Source organism: Trichomycterus rosablanca, chromosome 18 (genome assembly GCF_030014385.1).
Source record: "Trichomycterus rosablanca isolate fTriRos1 chromosome 18, fTriRos1.hap1, whole genome shotgun sequence".
Taxonomy (NCBI): Eukaryota; Metazoa; Chordata; class Actinopteri; order Siluriformes; family Trichomycteridae; genus Trichomycterus; species Trichomycterus rosablanca.
The window spans coordinates 23,447,250-23,466,319 of NC_086005.1; the positions used below are offsets into that span (position 1 = coordinate 23,447,250).

General features: G+C 37.7%; 2 protein-coding genes across 2 annotated transcripts in view; both read left to right on the plus strand.

The window, feature by feature from the left end:
* The window catches only part of megf10 (multiple EGF-like-domains 10), a 42,568-nt gene extending 40,699 nt beyond the window's left edge, over positions 1–1,869 (plus strand). Inside the window, exons 24-25 of the mRNA XM_063013569.1 lie at positions 223–432; positions 1,164–1,869. Coding sequence (XP_062869639.1) covers positions 223–432; positions 1,164–1,330 — 377 coding nt within the window. The 3' untranslated portion in view covers positions 1,331–1,869. The remainder of the gene's footprint in view (positions 1–222; positions 433–1,163) is intronic.
* Positions 1,870–5,382: 3,513 nt separating this feature from the next.
* Positions 5,383–17,134, plus strand: prrc1 (proline-rich coiled-coil 1). The gene is made up of 9 exons (XM_063013570.1): positions 5,383–5,459; positions 6,555–6,667; positions 8,118–8,519; positions 8,716–8,861; positions 8,966–9,068; positions 9,175–9,338; positions 10,649–10,752; positions 12,312–12,414; positions 13,592–17,134. The coding sequence occupies exons 2-9, from the start codon at positions 6,571–6,573 to the stop codon at positions 13,799–13,801; spliced, it is 1,329 nt and encodes a 442-aa protein (XP_062869640.1). The 5' UTR covers positions 5,383–5,459; positions 6,555–6,570; the 3' UTR covers positions 13,802–17,134.
* The last annotated feature ends 1,936 nt before the right edge of the window (positions 17,135–19,070 follow it).

The window sequence follows — 19,070 nt, forward strand, 5'->3', positions numbered from 1 at the left end:
CAGTTAGCACAGAATTGAGGTACCAAAGTCCAACACCCACTGTGATGTGACTAGAGCAATATAAAGAGAGGCCCACAGTTCTACTTTTTGTTCTTAAGCTATTGCAGTGCTGGCACCCTTCTGAATCTCAAGATTGTTATTGGCTTGGTTTCATTTTTTGTCATTTTTATTATTTCGCTGAAACTTTCTCATTATCCGCTGTACTGCTTTTTACTTGTCCAGACCTGGTGAAAGGTGTGCCCTACCATGCCAGCTCTTGCTCTCTGACCAGCTCAGAGAACCCCTATGCCACAATTAAAGACCCCCCTCTCCTGATGCCCAAAAACACTGAGTGTGGCTATGTGGAGATGAAGTCGCCTACACAGAGAGAACCTCCGTATGCGGAGATACAGTCTGATTCCAGTCCAACCAGCAAAAACGTTTACGAAATCGGTAAGTGGCTCAGATAAGCAAACACATTAGCATGCTAACTAGCTAATGTAAACAGCTAGGTAATGTAACATAAAGAACATTAACATATTATTATATATTATATATTATTATTGCTGATAACATTAATTTAACTGTCAACTGCCGGTAAATAAAATTATGAATTTAGTAAAATTAATAACACAAAAACAACAACTATAATGATTTTTTCTGTTTTCTGTACAAAAACAGCACAAAATAGACAATAATTTGCAGGGTTTTATTTATAATTATTATGCAACTCAATGCCCTCCTTCCCCCAGGGTCAATAATGGCATGGCAGGTGGGCATGATACTGTAATAGGTAGCGTCTGTTGAACTATACAGCAGGTTGGCCTGTCACACAAACAATGCAGAAAAAATAAGCTAGCCAGCTAACGTTGAGTATCCAGCTTAAAGGCAGGGCGGGAGACTTAATTATAAAAATGTGCAAGCTAAATGTAAACATTACAGCAAAAAGTATGAATAAATATATACAGTAAGCGTAGAAAATCTGTTTCTGTGACCTTCTAATAATTTGTAAAATAAATGTGATTTGTTCAAAATTTTAGGCCCCTGCTTACAATTTTAGAAGTCTGTTGTATATGTGGTTTTAATATACCAAACTGTCAAAAAATAGATTAATTTTCTCTATTGAATAGACATGGAGTCACTTGTCATTCACTAATAATATGCGTGTTGATCTTTTTCTCCAGAGCCGACCGTCAGTTCAGTCTACACACCTACCAACAACAACAATAAAGGACCGTTCGGCCAGGACCTGTACGATCTACCAAAGAACAGCCACATCCCATGTCATTATGACCTGCTGCCCACACGGGACATCACCCCATCCCCCAAGAAAGAGCTTGAAAATGAATGAGCTCCTAAAGGAATGAACTAAATACCCATTCCCACTGCCATGGACATACTTTCTGTGGTTCCTCCCAAGTTCCCTGGTTGTTTGGATCTGCATATCTTCATATCAGGATAACCATTTTTATAATGAGTTGTTTTTGTATTTTTACTTTCATATAGTTTTTAATGTCATGATAACCATTTTTAATCATTTGTTTTTACAAAAGCAAACAATTTACAGACCTTTAGATAAAACATGGATGAACTTGTGTACAGAAGGTGGCATTTTATATATAGCAGATCAACTTAATCATTCCATCAGTGAATCATATCACTCAGAAATACAGAGCAATACAGAGCAAACCTCAATTTATTTTTGTATTAAAATGTTCGGAGACCTGTTCAGTATTAGAGATTGCAGACGAGGCTGAAATGTCTGAGTTGTTTTGCGCGCGCGCGTGTGTGTGTGTGTATGTGTGTAATTTCCTTTTTTATAGTTAAAGTTACTACGATCTGTATTGAGAGGTTGTTATCTGCGTTGCCATGCATCACCACTGATATTTTACGTACATTTTAGTTGTCGTTCAGTGTTTTAATGTTTCATCAGTACTAAATTTAACCAAAGGACAAAGTGCCATAATTGTGCTGTTTTTAACTATAGTAGTGTATCTATATTTATTTAGACAAACATTCTTCAGTCATATTCTAAAAGGTCTTGGGTGTACACTCACTAACACTAATGCTATAAGGTACAATCCCAATCATAGTAACATATTTACAGCTACAATTACTATACTTGTGTAGTTTAAACATTTTACAGACACATAGTACAGTATTATTATTTATAATAACGGATCCATACAGTTATTCATATTTTACTTTTTTACCATCTGCCTAATCCTGATCCTGGTTGCTTCAGAGTCACCTAGGAACATTGGGTGTGGGTACATTTAGCCATCACTGAGTACCACACACTTACACCTAGAAAAAAATTACTATAGACAATCCACATTTTACAATGTTTTTGAGAGTTGGGAGACCAAAGTACCAGGGTAATCCAGTTCCTCACATTCAGTGACTAGAGGCAAAGATTAAACACAAGTTTAAAGGACCCAGGTTGATATGTGGCATCCACAATACCTGCTGCACTTCTGTGCCACCCTAGTCGATAACCTAGTAGCTTAGTGTAATTTTGCTAACTCAGTCTACACCAGAGCAGCGGTATTTAAACTGTTGGAAGAGTGTTTTATACTTTCTGCAAATAAAAGGCAGTTTCTAATAATTAAAAATGAAATAAAATAAAATAATACAGAATTAATATTTGCTCTAGGTCAGACTTTTAACTGACAATAATTCCAGCTATCTACTAACTGTAATAATAATTATTATTAATAATAATAATAATAATAATAATACAAATAATGCAGCTTGGAGTGTTTTACAGCAATATACAGTATTTAAATAATTAAAATAACTTCAGAAATAAAGAAAAATAAAAGAAGAAAGAAGGTTTTATACCTGTTAAAACAATACAAAAATAAAATAGTTCGGAAAAACATCAAACACATCTAAATACCACTGCTCTGGAGCAATAATGCTCAAGCTGGACTTTTGCATTAAGGTGGAAATGTAATCAGCCTAAATATTTCAATGTTGTCTAATACATATAACACATAACCTTTAAATGTGTAGTATTCAGATTATTAGGCGTTCGCAGCGAAGACAACCGCAGCCTCCGGTCTTAACTACTCCAAGCCAGATGGTACATTTGTATAATTGTATATAGCTGTTACATTTCTTAGAAGAATTTGCTAGAACATTTTGTTTTGTAAATACACTTAATTCATGTACATTGATTTCTGTGTTCTAAAGTTTGATAATGTAATTGATAATGCAACATGCAGAAAGTTGTAGTATGCTTCCTGTTAACTATGTTTTATTTTCTCCTTTATTTCTCCTTTCAGTGACCCCATTTCCCAGTAGGGCTCAAATGGCCTCTACTACATTTTGCAGAACACTTTTGAACTTTCCACAGTAATTACCAGTTTTAATGCCAGTACATACTTGTATTAACTGACCAGGATGAATATAAGTGTTTCAATGTATATATCTTTATTTTCCAAAAAAAGAAATTGCACAATTGTCATTCTTTTTTCTACTTCTTCTACAATATTTGCCTTATACTACCACTTTTCTCACGTTATCTTGTTTTTTAAGTAGCCTTTATGAAATGTATGTTGAATTTGGTTTTGCAATAAAATGTGTCAACTAAACCACATGTTGTCATGCTATGGGTTATGATTGTTGATTTAACAATTATGGCACAAGTACATTTAGTGTGACAAATGAGACAGGGCCCAACCATGGTAGCTCATCAGTGGTGACCACATACTGTTACAGTCAAAAGTTTGCATACAGTTGTATTAATTAATAGTGACCGAATTATTATTAAATATTATTATTAAATATTTTTAATACGTGTCCTTGTTAATTTAAAATAAAAATAGATGCTTTTCTGTTAACATTTTTAAGCACAAAGTCAAAAGAAAAGAGCTCTCATTCACCAAAACACAAACACGGAATATGAGCCTCACTACGCATGTGCAGACAGAATAGGAGCCTCACTACGCATGCTCCGTAGGGTGCGCAAAGTGCGTAAGGTGCGTCCGTCCTTTACGTACATATAGTTTACACTATTATTTCCATATTGCCCCTATTTCTGTTTGTGCAAAGCAAAGTATTCAAAAACTTACAATCTTCCAATGCCTACCAACGTACTGATGTCTGTTAGGATTTTAACAACATAACAACGTGACGGTACCACAACAAAACACAGCGAAGTTTGCGACATTTTTGCATTTTCCCTTTTGTAAACTACACTGTTTGTGAAAATGAGTGCGCAACCACGCACAAAGAAACCAAAAACGATTCGGGCAAGAACACTGCAGACGGCTGTTGCGCTCGTACGTGGAAGAATAAAGCAATAAGCCACGAGAGGCCGTGCGTTACTGTGATTTTAGCACGGGGATGACGTTTTCGGCACGACGCGAAGCGGAGTGCCTAAAACTTCTTTCCCCGTGCTAAAATCTTAACAGTAACGTACGGTCTCGAGTGGCTTATTGCTTTTATAAAACGGCGGTCAACATAAAATACAATAAATACAACCATTTTTAATCATAAATGTATTTATTGTGTATAAACTTGCAATAAAGCATTCTTCCGCGACGCAAGGTAGTCCGATTAACAGTGTTGCTAGGCAACATGAGGGCGAAAATAACTTTTACTTTTTCCATTCAGTGGCGTATTAATATGGAATGATGTGAGGTGGTCCTAGGTGTGCGTTTATCGGGGATTTTACAACGGCTTCGAACACGGCTCAGCCAATCAGATTTATCTGATTGGCTGAGCCGCGTTCGAAGCCGTTGTAAAATCCCCTATGACAAGGTTGCACACCTATGACCACCTCACATCTTTCCATATTAATACGCCGCTGAGAAGAAAAGTACAAACATGGTTGAACACTATTTTAAGTCATGTACTATACATGGAAATGTCCAGATGAATATAAACAGTAATCCTAATCATTAAGCGGGTGTTTCGTTCAAGAAATAGTGTAATAGTATTTGTGGAGGAATGTTTATTGCGAATGTTATGTTCGCCCTCATGTTGCCTAGCAACACTGTTAACGGACTACCTGATTTCGCGGAAGAATGCTTTTTCTAAGTGTTTTTGTGAATGAAAACATTTATAAATTAAACATTGTTGTATTTTATTATATTTTATGTTGACCGCCGTTTTATAAAAGCAGTAAGCCACTCGAGACCGTGCGTTACTGCTATGATTTTATCACGGGGAAGGCTGTTTTGGCACGACGCGAAGCGGAGTTAACGCACGGTTTCTCGTGGCTTATTGCTTTATTAAGTAGTACTGATTTAGACAGTAATAGTAGTGCACTATGTAGGGCCTCAGCTGTATTTTAAACGAGGCCATCCACGCTCCCTCTCTGGTCGCTCCGCCCACAGTTACTACAGACGTGGCAGGATTTTGACGTCATTCGGACGCGGCCATTTTCGACAGTAATAATCGAGTTGTGTGGACTTCACTGGATGTAATTTAGCATTTTCCGACGTATAACACAAAAATACGACGGTCAGGTAAGAGAAGCATCATTTATAGTGCTTTGCATGTCAAACACTGCTTGTTTTGCTGTTTGTTTTACTCAAGTACTGGGAATTAGGTCGCTGTTAATGAGTAACTCAACTAAGTATATCAGTTATGTTCAGTATCAGCTGCTGATTTGCTCGGCATAATATTGCCAAAACCTTAATGTTTTAAACCATGCCCGGTCATACAGTTATATTTTATTTTCTGACCTGGTTTGTATTTTAGAATGTGCCTGAAAGCTGTATAGTGAGGTTAACTGCTAGCTCAATGGAAGAGCGGTCGAGTCCCAAACAGCTTTTAAGTTAACATGTAGTGCACTATATAGGGTAAAAAAAACCATCACCTCGCGCTACGTGTAGCATCTCTGTGTAGGGAATGTGGAGATTATGGAGACATAGCCTTGATATTACAGTTTCTTAAATGCACAATGAAATAGGCATTTTAGAGAAGCAATAATTAAACTCTGGACTGTATAACAGTCTGTCTGTTCTAGAGAACTTATCTTAGTCTTTTAATCGGATGAAAAACCGAAGACGTGGCTGAAAAAGTTGTCTGATAGCTCCTGTCTGCAGGGAGGCAGTGTGAAGAAATACAGAAACTGACATTTGGGCATTGAAGAGTAAGGAGATTGGATGTTGACTCTTGATTGTTAATGAGATAAAGAACAATCTTCAAAAGTGGCATTTAATTCAAGCTTGTTTATTATTTGTTAACTATCAACTAACGACGGTTGGTTGTCTATTTAAAAGCTGACCCAGTTTGCATCATCATTTAAAGAATCAGATATTCTTTAATCAGATATTCTGTGAATTTAGTAACTGGATAGGGAGTTCTCATAAACAGTGATCCTGCCAACATGTACTGGGCATCCTTCTCAGAAATGATACTGGGATGTTGACCCAACATCCAAACATAACATATACTGTACTACATAATACAGTTTGATGTGGGTGCATGTAATTACATGATGATGATTATGTTGAGGACCAGTCAGCATGCATGTTTCAATAAGTCAGTGTCTGCCAAGTGTCTCTGTGTCATGTCGAGTAAAAAATAAAGGAACTGTGTTTCCCCCACCACCACAGGCAAAAGTGAGGGAAAATGATGGAAGAGAGTGGAATAGAGACGACTCCACCCAGCACTCCTCCACCTCCCCCCAATGCTGCATCTGCCATCAGTCCCCCTCCTCTCACCATGGGTAAGACCTGGGTAGAACGTTTCTCAAGCAAAATAAACTGAGATATAGCGGGCAAGATTGCAGTAAATATCCAACTACGTGTCTGCTTTAATTAAATGTAATCCGTTGTGCTCTGACAGCAATAAATGTAAAAGTTTGTGAACTCTTTACGTGTTTTATATGTATACATAGATTTGCCCTACACCATCATCAGAGTTTTACAGAATTCCTTAAAGTAGATCAAAAGAACCCAATTACACCAATGAGACAAGATTATTATACTTGATCATTTTGTTTATTAAAGGAAATGATCCAGTCTTGCATATCTGTGAATAGCAAATGTATGTAAACCACATGGATTAGCTGTTAATCTGTAAGTAAAATTAGAGTCAAGTGTTTTCAGTCAGTGGTCAGTGGGATGATCAGTTGTGTTTCTGCACCCTGTTGTATTTAAAGAACATCGGATCCAAGTCAGATCTTCACAAGTGAAGGTGTATCATGATTTGAAAGGGTTACAAAAGCATTTCTTAAAAGTTTGAACTCCACCAATTCTTTTTAATTCGACTATCTGGCACTGTTTTGGTCAATCGACGAAACCCAAATCACCCTGAATTACTCTTATTGCCTCTAACTTTGTTACAGCTAGTTGCTTGGATTGTACTCTCTAATGCCTTCTTAAGCAATGATGTTATCTCTCACTGAGTAATAGATGTCCAGCAGCTATAGAAGCTCTGCAGGGGAGCAGATCTGAGCCGATCTGCAAAGAAGGCTGTGTTTGGTCAGGGGCTTGTTTGTGAATATACACCCTTTAATAATTTGACTGACTTTCAGGAGACCTTCGTATCAGCGAACTGTCGTAGGAATAATTGTAGCTTTGGGCAGTTTTCCCAGCTTGTTATAAAGTGTAAAGTCAAAGTCACAGCATTGTTTAAACCCACAATGTCATCCCGGGTGCCCATAAATCTTGATACTCCCAGGCAACTTCATGGGCCTTTGACTCTTGCAGCAAGACATGTTGCTGATATTTATTTTAACATGATGTACTTCATTTAGTAGAGAGGCCATTATTTCTAATAACTTATTTTATATTGTTTGTGTGGCACAGTGGTCTATTATATCAGCCCACCACTTTCAGCGATGCTGCTGGCTGGCCGGCCGTTCACACAGACTTGATTGGCTATGTCTATGGGGTGGGGTTGATCGAAGCCCTGTGATGGATTGGCATCCTTGCCGGGGTAGTCCTGCATTGTGGCTTTTTTTTTTTAAAAAGCAAGACATTTATTAGAATTCTAGCAAGAGAGCATAAAAACAGTTTGTTGGTTATTTAGCCAAGTTTAAAATTGCACATAGAAAAACATCATAATAAAAAATGGTACCACGAAAGGATTTTTTTACAAGCTGTCTTGATTGTAGACACATTTTTAAAATAAATAGCCACATAAAAAAAAAACACATTTTATGCTCTTTTTAGGTGTCTCTCGTCCAATGAACCTTCCTAGCAGTACCAACGTCACCAACTTTGCCCCTGAGAGCTTTTCCACACCAGCACCACCCACAGCAGTGACCTCCACCCTACCTCCCATCCAGTCCTCCGCACCTCCTCCGTTCACCCTGAGCCCCATGCAGCCTTTATCTACAGCCTCGCCAGCCCCTGCTCCTTTGACCGGAGGCTTACCTTACAGCAGCCCTCACGTAGCTTACACTTTCCCCGCTGGTCAGCCTCCTCTAGGCCCGGTGCTAGCTCCCCCACCCATGGGACCACCCACCACTAGCTTTAATGTTAGTGCAGGGTATGACATCACACGTGGGCATGCCGGACGCACCCCACAGACTCCACTTATGCCCAGCTTCTCCAGTCCTCCACCCATGCCAGGTAGGTTGTTTACTTGTGTACAGTACTAGATGAGAAGTCATACCTGATATAAGTACTTGACCAAAGAAATGACAGTAGATGTCTAGCTACGTTAAATAGTTATTAGTAAAGAGTTTCATGTTTAGACCCCCAAGATAATACAAATTACAAGTTATAAGTTATCTCTGTTTGTCTCATATTGTTTTATTATATTTAGGTGTAGTTTCCAACCCAATGATGCAGCAGCCAGTGATGTCAGGTGGTTTGGCTGTGGGCTCCCCCATTACTTTCCCAGAGGAACATGAGGATCCCAGTTCTGTCCAGGTTGCCGCCTCTGGAGGAGGAATATGGGGCTTCATCAAGGTAACATGTGATACCTAAAATGGATCTAAAACACATTTTAAAATCAATTAGTTTGTTTATAATGTCTCGGTGGATATCTGACATCTAACTTATGTCTAATTTAGGGTGTTGCTGGCAACCCCATGGTGAAAACAGTCCTGGACAAGACAAAGCACTCTGTGGAGTCCATGATCACTACGTTAGATCCTGGAATGGCTCCATACATCAGTTAGTACTGTTCATTTTATAAAATTAAGATTTTTTTAGTAAAATGAAATGATGTTTGATGGGAAGCCACTGTAATATGTTCAATAAAATTGATTTGGTGTCACAGAGTCTGGAGGTGACGTGGACATTGTGGTGACGTCTGATAAGGAAGTGAAAGTAGGAGCAGTGCGTGATGCCTTTCAGGAGGTGTTTGGCCTGGCAATGGTGACTGGTGAAGCAAGCCAATCCAACATTGCTCCTCAGCCAGTTGGCTATGCAGCTGGACTTAAGGTGGGTTGTTTTAACATAATGTGCAAAATCTACCCAGACCAGCAACTTGAATATAAGGACCACACAAACACAAGTGCTCTGTTATGTCCCGTCTAGGGTCAGGCTGTAACATTAAAAGAAAACAGATGAAACCGAGTCCTAACGAGTGCAGTGACATCTTTATACAGTAATTAAGAAAGGTGCTATACAGTGGAAGGGGTGCAATATTTACAATAGGAAAAAAAGTGTGCACAGCAATACACAGGGGTTTTATTTACAATTACAAACAGTCTACCAGTACTTTATAACCTGGTGTAGCAAAATATATATGTTTATAAATATATAAGTAACTTTATCTGCCTAATTTCAGCCAATCACCAATACACTAATTCAGGGTTTTTCAAACCAAGCCAAAAAAATGGGTCACAGAGAAAAATAATAATAAATAAATAAACTAATTTTAACAGGCACATAAACACAAAATGTATTTGTACACGAACGCCCCTTTGTGGAAGCTTTACGTTATATCTTGTGAACCACAGCAGGACCAAATTGCCACCATTTTTATTATTTATTTATTTATTTATTTAGTTTTAATTTTTTACCCCTTTTTCTCCCCTTTTTAGCGCATCCAATTGTTCAATTAGCATCGTGCTTCCTCTCTGTCTATGCCGAACCCTGCCCTGACGGAGGTGATTGAAGCTAACCCGTATCCCCTCCGAAACACGAGCAGCAGCCAGATGCATCTTTGCCACCCACACATTGATGAGTTGGCGCCACCTAGCGTTGCATGCGGAGAGACACACCCTAAGGGCACCCTCTCCCATCTCTGTGTAAGCGCCTCCAAATCACCCGGCAGAGAACGCAATCGCATTCTGACAGAGAGAGACCCACATCCGGTTCTTTGTCCCACCCCCCACATGAGCAACCGGCCAATCGTTGCTCATATAGCCACTCGGCTTCGAACCGGTAAAGCAAGGCTGGATTCGATACCACGCTTCTCAGAATCCAGCCCTGGTTGCAGCACGTTTCTTTTTACCGCTGCGCCACCTGAGCGGCTGCTTTATTATTTATTTTAATTTTGTGATGCATTGTTTGTTTTAATTGAACTTTAATATCATAACATGACATTAAAATCTTAATCTGAAAATAAAATGAACCCTAAGATCAGCTTATATTGTTGGCCAACTTGTATTATTACTTGCAGAATATTTTACAAGAGCAAAACAGTGTCTCCGTGCTGAGTTCATTGTTTGTGTCGCTCTATAACTGAGTGGTTGTAAAAAATAAAAGTGCTGTAGTCGTATTGATGTATCTTTTCATTTCTGCAGGGCGCCCAGGAACGCATCGACAGTCTGCGTCGTACTGCCATAATCCACGAGAAACAGCCTGTGGTCTCTGTGGAGAACTTTATAGCCGAGCTCTTCCCAGATAAGTAAGCATGCTCAAATCTTCCACACTCCCCTACAGAGAGAGCATGCTTACAGTCTAGTCTTTTGTTTTGTTCTGTACATTCATCCTAGCTTGTGATGGTGGACCTCCTGTTGCTTTTACTGTGTGCACAATAATTCATTTACCATGTGGGGTGTGATCTTTCAAGGTGATCCTAAGCCAAATTACCTGCCATCCTCACGGAAAATGAATTATTGCTTGTGATGACGTTTATGATTTTGCAGGTGTCATGTTCATAATTACTTGACAAACTGTCTCTCTTAAAGCTTTAGTTTAAAAACAACTGATTTTTTTTAATAATCTGACAGCATATTATGCTGGTGGATGCAGCAGTAAGTTGTAGAAGTGTCTGCTGTTGCTGTCTTTTGTAGGAGGGAATACTAACGCATGTCTTGAATCCGTGGGTGGTATTTTCATGAGATGCAGGAAGCAAGGCCACTCTGATTGCACCCAATTTGCCCTTTATTATCTCTAAACAGCAGAAGCTTTATGCTGATGGAATGGCTCCGTACAGATTGGGATGTGCTTGTTTCTGCTAAGCTATGCTGCTTAAATTAGACACCCCTGCATTTATTGTTAATGTATAGTATGGGCACATTTATTACATTTAAATTTTCCCAGAGACTGGGGTTCATTAAAAAAGAAACGCTACACCATTTCTCTTTTGGCCTAAATGCAAGGTAGATTAGTAAATTCGTCTAGCAAATAAATAACATTGAACATAAAGTATTAGTTTTAGGATGCGTTCATAATTTGTAGAATTGCACAGCTGGAAATAAGCCCGGGTTTGTTTTCTGACCTTGGTGCACAGTACAGGAATACAACCTGCACAGAGGACTGTCAGTCCAGCACATACTTTCACATTAAGGCTTATTTTAGATAGACCAATTCACCTACTGGCATTTGTTTGGCCTTTTGGTTTAATCACAGTACTGAGAAAACACACATGTAACACATATACTCTTGTTGAGATATGGCTTCAAACTAAATAAGCAATATTGTGTACATAATATGGGAAGTTACTGTTAGCCAGTGCAGCTGGTTAAGATTAGGGATGACGTGGGCATATTTGGGAAGATTAAAGACAAAAGAGTAGGAAAATATACAGCATCAGTATCAGTACAGGCTGTGTTCAAAACCACATGAGTGCTTTTATTGACGTAAAAGTCGAACACAGTGATTGCTGTGTTCTAAACTACACAGTGTGAAATGAATAGTAAGGAAGGTGGTTGCAGCGATTGGAATTTTGTGTACTATGTATTACAGGAGTCTGTGATTTGGAACACAGCCTTTGTAAACACTTTACTGATGTGACTTTTTATTGGAAATATGGCTGTTGATGAATTTTTGAATTCCTTTTTAAACTTCTCTATTCTGACAACTAAAAGACATTTGTTAATATGTTGAGGAATGTTAATTTTAGTCTTATTTTATAAAAGCTAATGTTTCCAGTGGTTCCAGATAACTTTACTCCTCAGCCCCCAGTTTGCCTTCGGTATTGATGCTCTGGCTCCCATGGTCTAACTTGATGCTTTCCACTAGGTGGTTTGACATCGGCTGTTTGATTCTGGATGACCCTGCCTTTGGGATCCATATCGAGACGTTTACACAGGCTACACCCATAGCTCTGGAACACGTACAGCAGGTGAGCAGCAGTACTTTTACACCCAAACCTACAAAAAATCTACAAATAATTACATTAAGCTCAGACATTTTAATAAAGATACTGGTTTTGAAACCATAAACTGGTATGAGGGGGATTTAATATTGCTGATGAACCATTTGATGCAGGGTAACTCATTTTATCTTGTTAAAAGCATTACTGTATTTTAAAATCTTTTTTTTCTATAATCAGGGTTGCCAGATATATGTTATAAAAGTCAAAAGTGCTCACTGACAGCTTTTGCTCTTAGCAAATTATGACGGTCTCTCTAAAAGACTTGCAAGCCTTTATTGTTCATAAATCACTTAGGAGTTTCTTATGGAACATTTTAGATTTATTCATTTGTAATATTCTTTAAAAATAGCAAAATAACAAAAGTAGTTCTCTCACACACACACACTCACACACACACACTGTATATGTAACAGGCTTGTGATGTTGGCTGCAGCTCTGTCCCTGACAGCCTCAGTCCTGCCTTATTAATTAGAATCGTATCATTCATTTAAAATGTCTTGTAGTCTTGCTTCATATCCTGTGATTAAAAGTATACCTGCCAAACTGTCAGCGAAGCAAATATTAAAAAACACTTTGTAACTGCAAGCGTTTAGATCCTGTAGACAGTGAAGGTGAACAGGAACAAACTATACAGAGCATATTAGAGTTTGAAACAAAAAGATACCGGCTTACAGGTTGGGGCAGGAAGGTGGGGGGTCTACATATCTTTTATAAAACTTGGTCGTCTGTCCCTAATATTGTTAAGGAATGCTGTATTACTCCAGCGTAGAAGAGAGAGCCTTCCCCCCCCTTATTTTATTGGGTTGGTTTGTTTTTCACAGTCTCTATTGTTAATTCAGTTTATTGTTAATCTGTTGTTGTTAATTTGATAAAAGTAAATCTTAATAAAGAAATCTTTATTAAGATAAAAAAAACAGGTTTAATACTGCAAAATGTGGACACCTGACCATGCATTTTTTGGGAATCCCATTCCAAAACCAGTGGCATTAATATGGAGTAACTTCCGCCCTAGCTATAGCCGACTCCAGTCTCTGTGTGGAAATTTGTGCCTATAAAAAGAAAAAATCTGTATCTGACAATTTATTGGATACTACTTATTATTGGATACTACTTAGCTCTCTAACCATATGATTCTGTTCTGCAGGCTCAGTCTCTCACTCCTCCGGATTACAGCCTGCGCTGGTCTGGCTTGCTGGTGACCGTAGGTGAGGTACTGGAGAGGAACATGCCCAACGTCAGCCGAACAGACTGGCACCTGGCCTTCACCGGCATGTCCCGCAGACAGATGATTTACAGCGCAGCCAAAGCTCTGGCTGGCACGTACAAACGGCAGCTGCCTCCCAGGACAGTATAGGACAACTTGAGTGCCCGCTTAGCCCTTAGAGCATGAATCCAGTCCAGTCAGCCAGTAGCAACCGTTCGTCCTGCAAGGGAAAAATCAATGCAGAATGTTTTTACATGTTTTATATCATGGGTTTTAAAAGTCTGGTTTTATTGATGACTGAAAGGTAGGTGCGTACAGCCTGGAGTTCAGTTACTTGGCCAGAACTTGCTTTAAAGTGCACAAAAGCATAAATTATTGTACTAGAATTGTTTGGACCTTAAACCTTAACAGGTTTGATTTGCAGCCATTTAGGCTACTGCTAGTGAACCATATTAAGTATGTACAGTATGTACCAGTTTTGGAAAAGGAACAAAATACAACCTCAAACCAACAATAGAGCAAATATCCTATAATAATACAGGCATTATGAGCTGTAATTATTTATTTAATTGCTATATATGTGTAACGTTACCCATATGATACACCATATGTCGAAAAGTATGTGAATATTACACTGTCCACCGACCATTACAGAGGAACCTCGATTTAACAGACTAAAAGAAGGGAGCACTGGTCCGTAAATGCGATTGTCTATAACGTCTAGGTTTTTTTTTCAGGGGGTGTGAAAATATATGAAAACACAGCACTAAGGTCCACAAAAGTGCTAAACATGCACATATAATAAACATTAAAATGAACAACGTAAATAGATATGTAAATATATAATGTAAAACCTGTAAATACATATTAAAATTGATGTACTGAACTACTAGGGAGAAATGTCACTTACCTTGTGTGGTGGTGGAGATGTTTTTTTTTTTTTTTTTGACGTGGTCGTATAGTGGGGACTCAAGTATCTATTACTCCGAGTCACTGCTGGTGGCTACTGGAGCAGTGTGATTTAATGCAAAAAATAAGCATAAAACACAGAAAAGGTGAAAACAAAGCAAAACTCCTGACAAAATAAAGCCTATCACTCATGTAAACAGAGACGTGCGATGGCTAGCGGACAATTACTGAATTACTGGTCTTGGTGCGCTTCTCATGGGAATTTTAAACAATCAGACCAGCCAAATTTTGTCTGTTAAATGAAGGTCTGTTAAATCGAGGTTCCTCTGTACCTGATTTTATACACACAAACTATAATTAGGGCTGCACACATACATTTGGCTGTATTCTGTATCTGTACTTATATGCTATCAAACATGGCAGAAATGCGTCACAGTTCTTGTTAATTATTACTGGTATTCTGAAAAATATTTTTTAGAAGATTGGCTAATAATAGAAGACAGAAAAGAGATTTCTGATATGTTGATCTTGATCTGACAAAGTCATAAATCAATCACAATTAAAGGATAAACTGAAATGACATGCTAAAATAATATGTTACTTTTATATCGAAATCTCTCTCAATTCTACCTCTAACAGACAAGGGCTAACATACTTTCTGGTTAAAAGTGGTTAGCCGGTCAGCTAGTTATTACTTATTTTGGGCTAGCACAAGGAACGATTCTTTAAAAAAACTATTTTACTTAAGCATAAAGAAGCTCATACATCAATATTTAATGATATAATTGACCTATTTAGCTGTATTGTTAATAGTAAAATGGGCTCAAACAACAAGATAAAGTAAAAATGCAAATGTAAATGTATTACAGAAATAATGAGCCTTGTATTATGTTGAGATACATACACAATATGATAACTGGTGGGAACAGAACAAACTTTGTTTGAATTGTATAAGCCAATCTTTGCTTTTTGAGGGGTTCCAATGCATAGATTTGAGTAATGATCTTTACTGTTTGTATTGAAGTGTGCATTGTCATACAGTCTGTCCACCTTTAATGTGGTTGTTATTTGTGATTTGATTCATGATTGCCTTGGGCTTTTGAAAGCAAAATCTGTGCAGTGTAAATAGAGTGAATATGTGGTATTCTAATACCAAAGGACATGTACATTGGAAAAAAGTCTATACACTGCTGTGACAATGCCAGGTTTGTGTGATGTGTGAAAAATGAGACCAAGCTGCATCATTTCAAATTGATCACCTTCAATTGATCTATGATCTGTACAATTCAATTGAAAATCAAATCTTTGGGGTGGGGGGTAAGAATAAGAAACCTACAATAATGTGGTTGCATAAATATGTACACTTTTAAACTAATACTTTGTTGAAGCACTTTTGGATTGTATGCCAGCATTCAGTCTTTTTGAGGAGAAGTCTGTTAGTATGGCATTTTGACTTGGCAATCTTTGCCCACTCTTCCTAGCAAAAGTGCTCCAAATCTATTATATTACAAGGGCATCTACTAAGTACAGCCCTCTTCAGGTCACCCTACAGATTAAATTCGGATTAAATTCGAAGATCTGGCTAGGCCATTCCAAAACTTTGATACTCCTTTGGTATAGTCATTCTTTTGTTGTTGTGGAGGTATGCTTTGGGCTGTTGTCATGCAGAAAGGTGAAATTCCTCTTTTTGCTCAGCTTTTTAGCAAAGGACTGAAGGTTTTGTGCCAAAATTGACTGATATTTGGAACTATTATTTAAAATGATATTGGAACTAAATTTGAAATGATTTACCTTGAGTTGATTTTTTTACATCACAAAAACCTGGCATTATAACAGTGGTGTGTAGACTTACTTTATATTCACTGTACTGATTCAGTTGTGTTTTTAAAAAATGATACATTGCACTTTTATAACAAAGATTAAGAGCTTTTCGAGATCTTACTCAGCGCTGTAACATTTATTGGATTTTATTATGTTTTGTAAACAACACTGAATCTTTTTATTTTGTAACTTTTGCTTAAAATGTGGACAGATTAATGTGCACAAACTATATTCAAACTAACAGAACGACACATTGATCAATGTCACATTTTGTAAAGATCTGTTGTCCCGGTTTTTGCTGTAGTAACAAAGCCAGATTAGTTTCTAAATCATCTCTAAACATACTGCTTAACAGTGCTTAAAAACAGTCCACACATTCTCATTGTAAACTTTATTAAGCCATTCAGTCAAGCAAATCGGTGTTTTTGAAGTTTTCTAGTAATATTAAAAAAGGCAACTGAACTAGGTTCTAAGTCTCAGAGCGATACAGAAAACGCTGTGCATGACCACTGAGATTTACCTAAACACAGTGTAAAATGTGTAGTTTTGTTCATCAAGGTCAAAATGATAAAGGCATCAACTATAAGATACATGATGTTAGAAATGAGATCTGAAAGTAAAAATCATACACTGCCTTTATCATGTTTTTGTATTACTGAAGCGCATTTGGATGTTACGCTTTAAACCTACATGAACTGTACTTTCTTAAGGTGCCTATTGCCAGAGGAGGAGTAAAGTCGTTTTTGATATTCATGTATTGTGTGGTCTATTTATTTATTTATTTATTTTGCATGCAGATTTAGAGGTTGGTGTCTTGTAGTGCCAGTGTCAAATATGTCCAGATTTTTTAAGACATTTCCATGACTATATACGAGGGTTCTTCAAAAAAGTTTCTGAATTTTTTTAACTATTTATAAAGAATTTCAAAAACAAATTACATCACCTACATTACATAGCCATCTTCCCATGCATTATTCCAAGTGTCGTACCCAATTTTTTTAATGCCATCAGCAAAAAATGTTTTTGGTTGCGTTGCTGCTTTCAAATCATCACATGAAAGTCTTTTTCCCCTTAAAGCTTCTTTGAGCGTCCAAAAAGGTGGACATCAGATGGCGCTAAATCCGGACTATAAGCTCTCTCTGTCTCTCAGACACGACATTCTAAAACCTTGGGCATTAATACCAAGTCTCCCCTTCCCCTTTTCAGCTATAACAACTTTTCAAGCTTTCCAGAAAATGGTGAATTATTGGACCTTGCTTTGGGAAAGGGGCTATCTCAAAATTGTGTCCACAAAGTTGAAAACATATACTTTATTCTTTAATGTTATATACTTGATTTTGAAGCACATCTTAGTTACTAAGTAGTATGTCCACAGCTGATTAACAGACAATTATAGCCTCTATTTGAGGCTGTTTTAACAATGAAACCATTTCCGGTTGGCAGTCTTTCTAGAAGTGGGCGTCCCACCTAATTCAGTCCAATGTTTAGTCATTCCAACGACAATTTAATGCTCAGATGTAAAGAGAAATCCAAAAGCTACATTATATGACCTACTGTACATGCCTCTGTAAGCAGATTAAACATGTTCACAACAGCTCAGTTAGAAAATGACTGAGTTTGACTTTCATGGAAGGCTGGCTAGCTTTCTCTCCAAAAAATCTAGTAGCATGACCTCGGTTTGCAAAACTGCATCAGAACAAACCACAAATGTTCAGGAACGATATCCTTCAGACTGATGAGACCAAGGTGGATCAGGTTTAGTGATAGGCAACCATAGGGTATCACCACAAACACATGGGATGCTTGGGCCCACCTCATGCTGTTCGATAGAACTGAAGGTGGCATGTACCTACTTCTTCATCGACTGTACATTACAGAGGCTGTAAATGTGGTGTCACCTTAAATCTTTTCAATTTATTTCAACCAATTCTCAGAGTACATTAGAACGGCTGTGGACAAACCTATGCAGATGTGAATAAAATATTAAGGGATTACTTTAGAGGAGGATTAGTGACCATGAGTTCTGAATGGTGGACCTGTGCTTAACATTGCCATGGAAACAGGCTCAGGAGGTGGTACACACACATACACATACGCACTAATACACTGCAGTCTCTTCAGCCAGTGTTTCCCTTAGACAAAAAGAAAGAATGCAGCCCATGGCATGGTTCTTCTGTTGTGTATCTGAATGAAACTTATGCGGCAGATTCTAATTGATGTTCCAACTATACTGCGACATTGTGAGACAGTTTTCTTCTCCATAGCAATAGTAAGAACTGAAATCAATAACAAAATGTATGCATATGTTCATTTACGACTCGTTTATTACTACTACTGGTATTACACAAGGCTGCTTAGTTTACTAAGGGCTATTAAGCGCATTGTCTTTGTATGATTATTATTATTATTTAATAATATTGCTATTTTACTTTACACCTGTAGGGAGATTAATTCTGCATCACTCAAATAGAAAATACCTATAAAGAACCATATTGCATATTAATGTGAGAATCAGTAATAAACTAATTGTGAACACTTATCTCAGAAAATAAATGTTGGCCCAAATTTATAGGTTTTAAAATTAGCTTACAGTCAATATTAAACATAACAGGCTCCATTCTTCTGGGAAGAATTTCTTCTTCCTTTCTGTTGGAATTGTAACTGGCTGGACAAGCCTTGGTATTGAAGA

Excerpts from the sequence above, each read along its gene's own strand:
- prrc1 (XM_063013570.1), top strand. The coding sequence starts at position 6,571 with ATGATGGAAGAGAGTGGAATAGAGACGACTCCACCCAGCACTCCTCCA. Across the intron at positions 8,520-8,715 it reads CAGTCCTCCACCCATGCCAG|GTGTAGTTTCCAACCCAATG; the intron begins GTAGGTTGTTTA and ends TATTATATTTAG. Across the intron at positions 12,415-13,591 it reads CTCTGGAACACGTACAGCAG|GCTCAGTCTCTCACTCCTCC; the intron begins GTGAGCAGCAGT and ends TCTGTTCTGCAG.